The following is an 11,238-nucleotide window of genomic DNA, read 5'->3' on the forward strand; positions in this document are numbered from 1 at the left end:
TGGCGGCTGCAAGGCCTTCGGAAGGAGTCGGGACATTTTGAGTGAGGAGATCTGGATGTCTTCTAGTTGTTTGGTGAGGCTGAGCCTGGATGGGCCGGGCATCAAATGACAGGAGTCAAAAATAGAAAGTCTTTGCCCAAACAGCCAACTCTGTCATTTTCAACACGGCGGACCAGAGGGAACGTTTTTATTCGTCTGTGTTTGTGTTCGTCACTGCTGCAGCACTGGGCTAAGCTTGTCTGCAGTAATTCAGACTTAACTCTGACTGTCAGACTGACTCAGGTCTACGTTGTCAGTGAGTCACTTCATCTAGAAATCCCCCACACATCATTAGGCCCCGAGACTCACACAGATTTTTATAATTATGCAGCAAACAGCCCCTTGACTGATTAGTTGATAGCTTGTGAAAAACATCGTGGCACATCTCGTGGCAGCCAGCGTGTTAACATGCATGTTCCTCAGCGGCAGGATCTCGGTCTCCAGCAGACTGCTGCTGCTCCTGGAAGACACCAGTGATTTCTGTCTCTTTAATTGATGATGGCAGACGCGGCCTCTCCAGCTGAATCATGCCACTGTCAACAACGCTATCTTCAGGTTCTGTTTGTGGATCTTATGTAATGACCCGTGAGTCAATGTTCCCATATTTAAATGAAGTTTCTGTGTTTTTCTCCTTCTGCAGGCTCCATTGCAAGATGCTCCTACATCAAGTATCACTACTCCTCGGCTACAATACCCAAAAACCTCTCCTACAACATCACCAAGACAATACGGCAGGACGAGTGGCACTCCCTCCGTGAGTCTCCCCAATTATAATAAATACAGTTTTTAAAGTTTGTTTATCCTGGACACCAGGGGTTGTCAGGACCCCCTGGCCCCTCAGAGTCCTTGAGAGGCTCAACAGGGTCTTGGGGTCGGGGGTGTATCGGTACGGAGTGTGATGATATGCTCGGCTGACGGCTGTCCACACAGGTCCAGGATGTCCTTATTTTTGAACAAATTATGAAAGTTTATAACTTAAAAGAAGTCTGTCGTGGGAAACTTTTGAATAACTGTCAACTTCCACTGCAGCTGACTGATGAGGGATTTTAGGGCTGATGAAGACACGAATATTACATTTTTCTTTCAAATTATGATGGAACACTGAAACATTATGACAAACCGCAGGCAAAACTTTTAATAATTAATTGCTGTTAACGTCCAGAATTCCATCTGAAGAAAGAGCCTTACTGAGCCACGTCGGTTCTGTTGTCCCAACCCAAAGACTCCTCTTGTCGGTTCGGTTCTGCTGGTCTTCCCGAGGCCTGCGGCACTCAGCTGAAGAGCTTCCCAGCAGGTTGAACTCTCGTGTGAATCAGAGCTTCAGTAAAGGTTTTACCTCAACCTCTGCTGAGCTCCTGCGTGTCACTGTTCCCTTCACACTTCTGCTGTGCCAACTCTTCTCGACCAGAGAAGACTGAATTTGAGGGATGACAAACTGAATGTGTGTTTTTGTAGTAAAATTCATCAGCGTTAAAGTACAGAAGGAGTAGCAGAGGTGAGCAGGAGGCTGGGAGGAGGTGCAGCCTCGCTGCAGCAGAGCAGCGAGGCTGCGCGGGGGCTGCATGCTGACCTTCAATCACCTTCCACTCAGATTTACAGCTGCTGTCACTGCTGTGTTGGTGTTGATTCTATCAGATGACGGGAGGCGGTAAACAACGTGATCAGACGAGTCCACCTGGTGGCACAGCTGATATTGATGCTGAGTTTCAGGAGGGAGACCTCTCTAGGAACACGTGCCGCGGGTCTGAAGCTGGTTGGTGACAGAAAAGGTTCTGTTCTGCCTTTTCTGCCTTTGTGTATTCACACCGTTTCAGTCGGGACTTTCCAGCGGCTCCCATGAATGGGTAGAGTGCTGCTGTTGGGTTTGGAGGCCAGAGCCGGAGTTCTCTAGCTGCTCCACTGCTACGCGAGGAACTGCTGCTGAAAACAGATTGATGTTGTTTTGCTATTGTTTGCTGAGCCTGGTGAGCATGAGCTCATCCGGCTCTGCGTTTACCTCTCAGGCATGACGATGATCTCAGCCTACCATCACTCAAGCAAAGCACTGAACATTCAAGTCATTCCTAATGTCAGCTTCCAATAAATTTGGTTACGACAGATTTGTATTATTTTTTTTATTTAGGCCAACTTGGAAGTTGGCTTCACTGCAAACGACACTGCAAAAAACAGACAGGCGGACGAGGGAATCGGACCTTCGGCAGCACCGACCTGCCTTGTGAGGGCTGGTCTTAACGTTCTGAGTGTGCTCGACAGCATCTGAGCCCAGGAACATGTTCCGCACTGGCTTGTGCGTTTATCCGTCGAAGGGAAGTTATTGTTGGCACCATCTTCATATCACGTTCCTATACTCATCAGCCCCTCGCTGGTCGTCTCCCTGCTGCGCTCCGCCGCACTCACTGGAAAATTGACATTTATAAAAGATAATTGGTTAGACAGTTGAATTCATCCCTCCACACTGTCTGTGGTTGCCTCGCATGCATGAAACCATCACGCGTGGCTGGAATGGAAACGGTCCCAGACACCAGTTGTGATGGGGAAAGAGAGAAATTAGGAAAAACTGTGAGTCTGAGAGAGGCGAGCAGGAACTGGCGATGAGAACACTGGAAAGATGAGCGTGTTGGAGGCTCATTCAGGCGCCACTCTTGCATCATTCCTCCGCCACCATATGCTTTCTCTTTGTGTTGACTTATTTATGGAGGTAATGGACACTCAACACGCTCAGTTGTGATTCACTCATCCACGTCCTGGGCCTGGAGCGAGTACACAGTGGAGCTGCAGGGCTTCCTCTCCACAGACCTGCAGGCCGTTAGATGATATCAGCATGGGTACGAGAGCTGTCAGAGGACTCTAGAAGGAGTCTATCTACTTTCAGGATACCTGCCATTCATGAGCTGCTCCTCTGGGTATGTAACAGCTCTCCAGTCGCCAGGCCACTGAGCCGAGTGGAAACACGCTCTGGCCTCAAACTGTCACTGTTTCCTGTTTCAGTCTGACTAGTCCGTGGTTGTCAGGTGACAGGCTTGGGAATAGCAGCTCCAAACCACACAGGCCTGCTCCGCTGTCGGTTTTCTTCTGTCTTCCCTCCAACACACGGCTCCATCCTACAGAGAAAAAGAATTCTCCAGCACATCCAGGGCTGTAATATTTCAACAGATTTGGACCGCTCGCTCCATAGATGAAATCATTTTGTTTCTGTTATTAAATTAAACAACTAGCACGGCTGCAGATCTTTCTTATTAACATGCATGAAAAAGACGATTACAACGTTCTTACTTTGATGCACACAGTAGGGAGCAGAGCAGCGGGAACTTCATCCATCAAAGGGAAAGCACACATTTCCGCGCCAGCGTTGCGTACAAGGACACCAGATAGAGACGCAGATATGACGGAGAGATCAGACCCCAAAACTGTAAATCAAGTGTGAAGTCTGGCTGTGCAACATTTAATTCAAAGAAGAAGAAGAAGACAGGGAGAAAAACATACATTGTCAGCCTGCTCTCACACTCGGGTCATCGCACTCTCACGCTCTGTCACACGTGTGGCGTCGAGGAACACGGGAGTGTGGGTCCCCCTGCAAAAGGTCAGTTTCACACTGATGTCCTGCGCTTGTATGACACCTCACCCTCAGGATCATTCCAAGATTTTTATTTCATGTTGGGGATTTCCTGGAGGAAAACTAAAATTCTGGTCAACTACAAGTCAGTAGCTTCCTGACTCTCACGATGAGCGTCAGGTTTCCACGATGGACCGAGGTCATGATGCCTGGTTGGTCAATCATAATTTGTCCTGCTGCAGTGTTTGTTAAACTCTAAATGCGAGTCAAAATACCACTTGGGGACAAACTCTAGAAACCATCTTTGTGTGATGCAGATCCCCAGCACATTATAATTATTATTATTATTTATTATTATTATTATTATTTTAATGGGTTTTTCAATGAAAATGAGATTAATGATGTGAAAATTCCCTCTTCTGTCACGAATGATGTCACATTTGCAGTAGAAGTCACAATCATCACAATCAGATCCTTTTTCACAATCGTGCAGCCCAACTTTCTGTCTTGTGACCTGAAACAAATGCAGGAAGTGTTGAGCTGGTATTGATGATGTTTAAGGAAGCAAACTGTCGCAGAAGATAAACATCAGGAATGTGATATTGAAGCAGATCAGGTTAGATGTGAAGAGCTAATATTTCCACAGCTGCGTTCCGTCTGATCGGCGTTCAGGAACATCAGCTGGATCCCCACATCAGTGCAGAGTCAACACACACTAATCACACTCCTCTTCTGTTTGGGGAGTCGGCCTTTCCAACTGGCCGGTGTGCCCAACATCAGGCTCCTGGCTCTGAACGGGGCCGTGATTACAGACGCAAAGACGACGCGGGTTCAACATGGGGCGTTTCTGCTCGCTGGTCCTCCGTGGTCACGCGTGGAATCAGCAGAGTACTTGCCAGGAATCTTTGTCTATTTTTACTCCAATTATCCCCGCATAATAATAACTAATATTAGACAGAACTGCTTGACAGGTAGCGTCTCAGTCGTGTCTTCAACCTGCTGAAGACGAACCAGGCAGGTTGCGTCAGTGGGTTCTTCAGCTGCTGCTGTGCGCCCTGCAGCACAAACACAGCCGTTTCTATGGAGACTCTGTCATTTAAATGCCTGTATGAGAGGAAAAAAACAGAGCATAGAGTGTACAGCGTACAGTGTACTGTCAGCAGTCAGAGGCATCCAGTCGCGTCTGGTAAATGACAGGACTGCATCTATCTGACAGATTGTGCCTGGCATTATATCCATTCTGTTCATCCCAAGCAAAAATATTCCCACCTGGATGTCACAGACTCCAAATTATCCCCCATGAAAAGACTTTGGAACTCCAGCCAAGGACAAAAGACATCATATTTACTGATCTCACTAACAGAGCGGCTGCTGCTGCTGCTGCTGCGTATGGAAATGACCTGGAAACGTTTGGCTCTCTTACTGTTTTCCAGCTTGGTTTGCAGTTCATGAGCAGAGAACGGGAAGGATGTGTTTCATCTTCACTATCTCAGTCCGCTCAGGAAAACACATAGCTCATACCCATGGCAGGAAGGTCACCCCTCTCCAGGCGGACATGTTTAATGTCCTTATTACGGGGCCTGTATCCACATACTACCTCGGTGGGAGATAACTCCGCTCCTCTAACTGATGGCCTGCCACTCTGATGAGGGTATCAAAAGGAAAAAAAATAGAAATAGCAAAAGGGCAAATAAACAGAGCTCAGAGGGCGTCTGCACTCTCCGCTAATCAATCGCAAGGCAAGACGCACCGGATTGAACAGCTCTGAATGACACGCTATTAGCTGCAGGGGACCGTCGGCCTCCACTGGGCCGCCCCCCGGGTCAGAGGTCATTCGACAGTCGTCCTACCTGACGTTTGATCAAGCTGGAGCGTGACGCACTCTGACACCAGCTCTGACGCCACTGAACATGAAATTACAAGAATAACCAGAGGACTAGTGGACAGTGAGAGGATGAGCAGTAATATAACTTGTTTTTTACTGGAAAATGTTTCCTACATGACAGCAATTGATGACAGCTTTGCAGCTTTGATGATGGAAAGTTCTGGAGAGTTCCCATTCCAACTATCCAGAAGAGTGCTTGACAACCTGTGAATGTCCCATGGGACAGAAGAGCAGTTTGCTGTTGCCCACACACTCTAATCTCAATGAATACATTCTCCATATACAGTAAGAACGGAATCTGCGGTGGGGGAGAAAATGTCAGGACGGGGAAGCCTGACCAATCAGGTTTGAGCCTCGGTTGCGTCCATGTAAAAAGTCTGTGTGGAGCATAAAAGAGACGGAACGCAAGTCTCTGTCGTCTGATGGTTGAGCAAAGCCGCTGTGGGGGTTTAAACTGTGACCTGAGTGTAAACTGGCTACTTGTGGAACAGTCCCCTCCATGCAAATGTCTGACGTTGTGATTTGGACTGTGAGCTATGAGGATGAAACAGGAAGTCTGATGCTGCGTCTGGCGAGCCGCTAGCTCGCCAGACGCACACATTGTCACGCTTCCACAATGCTTCACATTTGTACTTTGTAAAGGCAGAACCACAGAATTCCTCGTCCTGACCTGCAGGCTGGTCATAAGGCACCTGGAATGAGGTCAGTTTATCACCTGACCTCCACCTGCATGGTGGATTTGTAAAAAAAAAGAAAAGAAAAGAAAAGAAGAAAAACCCTTAAAACTGATAAAAAAAAAAGAGCGGCGTGTAGGTGATTCTATAGCTGCAGTGATAACGCCGCTGATCAGTGCTTGTTTGCGAGAACTCACCCACGCACACTCAGCTCAGCGGCGAGTGAACACACCACAGCAGCTCATACGTGTTGCTGACTCCTGCTGTGGGGAGGTAACGTGGAGGGACGGGGACGTTCCTCGGCGCGCGGCGCCAGTGTTTCTTTGTGTAACCGGTCGCTGGAAGCGGAAGGTCACCGACTGCTTGCTCGGATGAGTGACCCCACTTCAACTCAGCCCTTCCAAGCTATTTGGTCAGCTGGCAGAGTTTAATAGTTTGCTGTTAACTTAAGAGATGTCCTGCACCCAATCCACCCACTCTGCCTCGGGCCATGTATGAATTAAGTAAGAATGACAGCCTAGTCTCCACTTTCATGAAGTGTGTGAAATTGAGCTCGGGCAGGCCTGACAATTTCTCCCACTCCCATTACATATATTTGAGAAAACAGTGGGGTGACATTGAGACCGCTTCAAAGAGTTGGAGATGAACATGATACTCATTTGTTTCTGTCAATCAAAAAAGCTGCAGCGACTTGCAGCGGCACCCGCGCAGTCAGGAACAAAACCCCCTTTTCTATTACTGCCGAACATCAAAGCAACAGCAGAGAGTACACAATATCCCTTTCCCACCCCCATTGTCTGTCACAGAGGCAGACAGCAGTGAGGGTGCATACATTTTTGACGCTGGCTTTTAGAGAGGACAGGATGGAAGGAGGTTTTCTCAAACTGCAGCTTAGGGATTTTGTTACTTCAAAAGGAAGCATAAATTGTGAGCTGGGAAAAGCTCTCAATGAGTGACAGCGTATAATCCAAGGTACCAGCTAAAGGTTGTGGCTGAGGCTAATTGTTCACCAGGCAGCCACTCCCACTCAATCTCATCACGCTGATGCGGCTGCTGCAGTTGGTAGATTATGCAGAGAGCAGGCCTGCAAGAAGATGACAGGGATTTAACTCATTGAGACGCACAAATTCGCTGCTATTAAAAAAAGCTTTGTAGGGTCTCTGCTCTGCTCCTGTTAAGCTGTTAAGTCGCCACATCACCACCTCTTGCACATTCCACACAAACAAACAGCACACATAAACAGACTGATCCATTGGTTGGCCTCTGCCGCGCTGTGAGGGGTTTTGGCCCCTCAGCAGTTTGCTTGTGCAGCAGCAGGCGAGGCAAATGTATTTGTTTAGCACCTGTCAACAGCTCCGAGTACTTTACATAAAACACAAAGGGCCCTGCTCCATCTTGTGCTCGGCGCAGTGACGCACGCATGGTGCAGCTCAGGTGACATCACTAGCCTCCAACTGGCGCTGGAACTCTCCTGTCAAGCGCCCACATTGTTTAACTCTTCACCTGCAATCGATGAGAAATTCCCACTGTTGGCATCCTGTCACCACAGCCCTGTGGTAGAGGGCGCTGCTGTCACCTTGTTAAAGAACGCTGCAGGTTCAAGTCCAAAAACAAGCGAACCGGCAGCCCTGGATCCAGACGTCTCTGCACGAGGATCCATGTGTGGGTCTTCAAGGGGCTGTGGTGCTGCTCCAGGCCGACTAAAGAGAACTTCCACCTACTTAACGGTCCAAGCAACCATGTAGCTGAGGAAAAATACACCAACAAATCAATACACGTCAAATCAGTTCACAAAAATGTAGTTTTTTCATCTAAAATGATTTTTAGATGAAATTTTATTTGAGAGGACTTCAAGCCCTAAGGATATTCATCAATATTCAACATTGATCTGAAGTGAAACAGACACACGCCAAAGACCAAGCGCTTCGATCGCTTAAACACAACGAAATGAACAAGCAGACAAACGTTAAAAATACAGCTGAATGCACTTTACAAGAGCTCAATCATCACTAAAAATAAGGTCAGGTGAAAAACAAAAACAGGGAGAAAAGAAATAAAAGGGAAAACAGAAGAGCGGAGGAGAGAAAAGTCTTCATCCTCGATTCCGGAGGAGTGAGAGTTGCAGCAGACCTGCAGTTCTCTGGGAGTTTGTTCCAGATATGTGGAGCATAAAAACAGTAAGCTGCTTCTCAGTGTTTAGTTTAGACTCTAGGGACAGAACGCAGACCTCTCCCAGACGCCTGGATGCTTCACAGTGTAGCAGAGGATCAGAGACGTGTTTTAGCCTTAAACCATTCACTGTCTCATAAACTAGCAGCAGCAGTTTCAGCTTCACTCTTTGGCAGCCAGGAAGCCGGTTTAAGGACCTCAGAAATGGAGTAACTCTCGTCAGATGGGAGGTTTTTGAAGCAGAGCGCTGACTTTTTATTCTGTCTCGGCTCCAAGTCAGTTGCAGAAAACCTGAGAACTGGCAAGAAAAGAGCCTGATAACAGAAAAAGTGAAATAAAGCGGTAAAAGATTGGAGTCGACGCTCTGATGAGCCAATGTAGCGCCACCAATTAGCCTAATTCAACCGGGCGGAGCCAAATGCAAAACTAGGAAAAACACAAGTGCTGCTTTTTTAAACAAGTATTTATTTTGAACAAATAAGTCTGATTTATTTTCAGGGAGAATGTAAACAGGCAAAGTAGCTGGTGCAAGTGTTTTCTTTAGGTTCAGTCATAAAAAGTGAAAAGTGGATAAATAATTGGTTTGTTACACCGGTCCTGGAAATTCACGCAGAACTCTGGCGAAATGTAGCAAGTTCAAACCACGAGACTCCCTCTGTTTGTTCTAGGAGCAAATTTATTTGACAGAATTTTGCTCTCATTTTCTGGTTGCAAACCTTGTCTGTTTGATGACAGATGAATAGTAGAAAAGTAACAAATTACAACAACAAATACCCTGACTGTGTCTGCAACAAGTCGCACTACCCTGCCAGTGCTACAGCTGAGAGCTTCCTAGCGGTATATTCTGGCACATTTCACCTTGAGGCAGTGGACTGTATATTTAGATGTGATGGAAGAAAGCGCTGATGCAAATACAGCACCTCCTGTATCATCATTCTCCATATCAACCAATCAGGTGGCAGTGCTGATGAGGGCGGATCTGAAGTTGCCTGTCACTTTGGTGGATCTTAACGGGATTATGCAAAGCAGCAGGCAACGCTGCTCACAGCAATTAGTGGAGAAATCGGTTTGTTTCCATATTGAGGCGTGGAGCTGCTGATTGGCATCACTCGCACTTTATCTTTCACGTGCAAAAATGAATTGAATCCGGAGGTAGTTGTGAATGATTGATGGGAAGAGGGATTAAGCATAATTAACAAACACTGCAGAAACCCATAGCTGGCAGTCCTGGATGCACCTCATTACACTTATGTGTTTCAGGCTCTCTAGATTAGAGGAAATCGCTTGTGTCCAGCCATGTGACCACAGCGCTTCAGGCCCAGTGATTCATCACTGCTCATCCTTATGAAGCTGCAAACCAGAGGGGAGAGCCGTCGCAGGCGCGGTCCAGCAGGGCGTCTTCTGTCTGTAATCCACAGAGGCGAGGCAGAAAGGTGGCCAGCAGGCATCGTCCTAATCTCATATTTGTCAAAGCTCAACGATGGAGACACATTGTATTGTGAGGGGTCATTTACGTTCACCAAGCAAGTAGATTATCCAACTCCAGTGGATATTTTCCATGTCCGTTGGAGTTTATCCATTGTGTTAATGCTTGATGAGTGAGTCTGAAGATCCAGGAACTCAGAGGCTGAATCTAAAAACATGTCCTCAGATGACTCCCAGGGAACTGTCGAAACCAGCGGGAGGCAAGCAGGAACACCTTCTGCATCCCAGCTCGCTTCCTCCTCCGTGTTTTCTGAAATCAATCTGATTCATACTCATTCACAAACTGCATTTAAGTGAAAAGACATACGATTACACAAAACAAAATTTGACAGAGACAAAGGAGGTTGTGGATCCAGTCAGCAAGATGCTGGTTCCAAACTGGGAAGTTCTGAGTCCTGCACAAATGGGGAGCCCAAAAAACTGGAAGACAGAGAGTCATCTCAGGCCGGACCAGATGGACGAGGGGACTGGGCTTAGTTGAAGCTTGGCAACCTTAATTACCTTCTCAGAGTTAAGAAAATGTAAAAAAAACAAATAAAACATGAAACCAACAAATACACAAATCTGTGGAAAAAAACAAGCTTTTGCAGTGTTTTAGGAGGTGATTTCCAGCACCTAGTGAGCTGCTAGCAGCTGGCTAACCTGGTGCCAGGACTGGTGGGTTAGGGAGGTAACTTCAGGTTTCGTGTCCTGGAGGTTCATACATTCTCAGCAGGCTAATATCGCCATGGTAACTTATGCAGCAGACACAAGATAAAATAAGACATCAAAAATATTCACCTGCCTACTATTGACCAAATAAATCTTCCCTTCCTGGAGGATCCCGTCCACCTCGGGGCACAGACAGATATTTTTTTGCCAGCTTTCCTTCTTGGCTGCAGCAGCGTTTAGACTGTATTAAGGGATTATAATCTTCATATCACCAACACTTCTCTGAAGACCTCAACTAGACAGAAAAACCTGCCGGCGCGATATTGCAAGGTTTTGTCCAAGTAGATCCCACAAAGATTTCCTGGATATGTTGAACCTGCTTCATGCTTGTGGCTGCAAACAGGGAACTGACTTCCTGAAACAACGCACACACTCACACTCACTCTCACTCTCACTCACACACACACACACACACACACATACACACACATACACACGCGCGCGCGCCACAAAACTTCATGATGAGGTCACATGATTCATGACTACACAGAACCTCTGGGTCGGCTGTATAGAAACATTTCTGATTTAATTTGTTATTCTAGAGGCCAGGGGACAAAGACTGTGCCCTCAACTTAATGTTTCTGATGTCAATAACTTGTTGATGATGTCACTTGTTCAAAATATGAAATATCACAATTGTGGTGCGTTCTTGTTCAGGGGAGGTCGTGGGAGATGTGAGTTGCCTGCTCAACAGTGTTGTGTTGTGTTGTGCTGGTTAGCGC

At 46.9% G+C, this 11,238-nt stretch overlaps 1 protein-coding gene across 2 annotated transcripts in view; it reads left to right on the top strand.

Moving 5' to 3' along the window:
• The window catches only part of tmem178bb (transmembrane protein 178Bb), a 111,231-nt gene that overhangs the window by 57,121 nt on the left and 42,872 nt on the right, over positions 1 to 11,238 (top strand). For both annotated transcript variants that reach the window (XM_086201251.1, XM_086201250.1), the window contains one exon: positions 680 to 793. In XM_086201251.1, the coding sequence (XP_086057377.1) occupies positions 680 to 793 (114 nt within the window). The remainder of the gene's footprint in view (positions 1 to 679; positions 794 to 11,238) is intronic.

The sequence above is a fragment of the Aulostomus chinensis genome, chromosome 4, assembly GCF_037954235.1.
Source record: "Aulostomus chinensis isolate RoL2024-O1b breed Wild chromosome 4, RoL_Achi_v1.0, whole genome shotgun sequence".
In the NCBI taxonomy this organism is placed as follows: domain Eukaryota; kingdom Metazoa; phylum Chordata; class Actinopteri; order Syngnathiformes; family Aulostomidae; genus Aulostomus; species Aulostomus chinensis.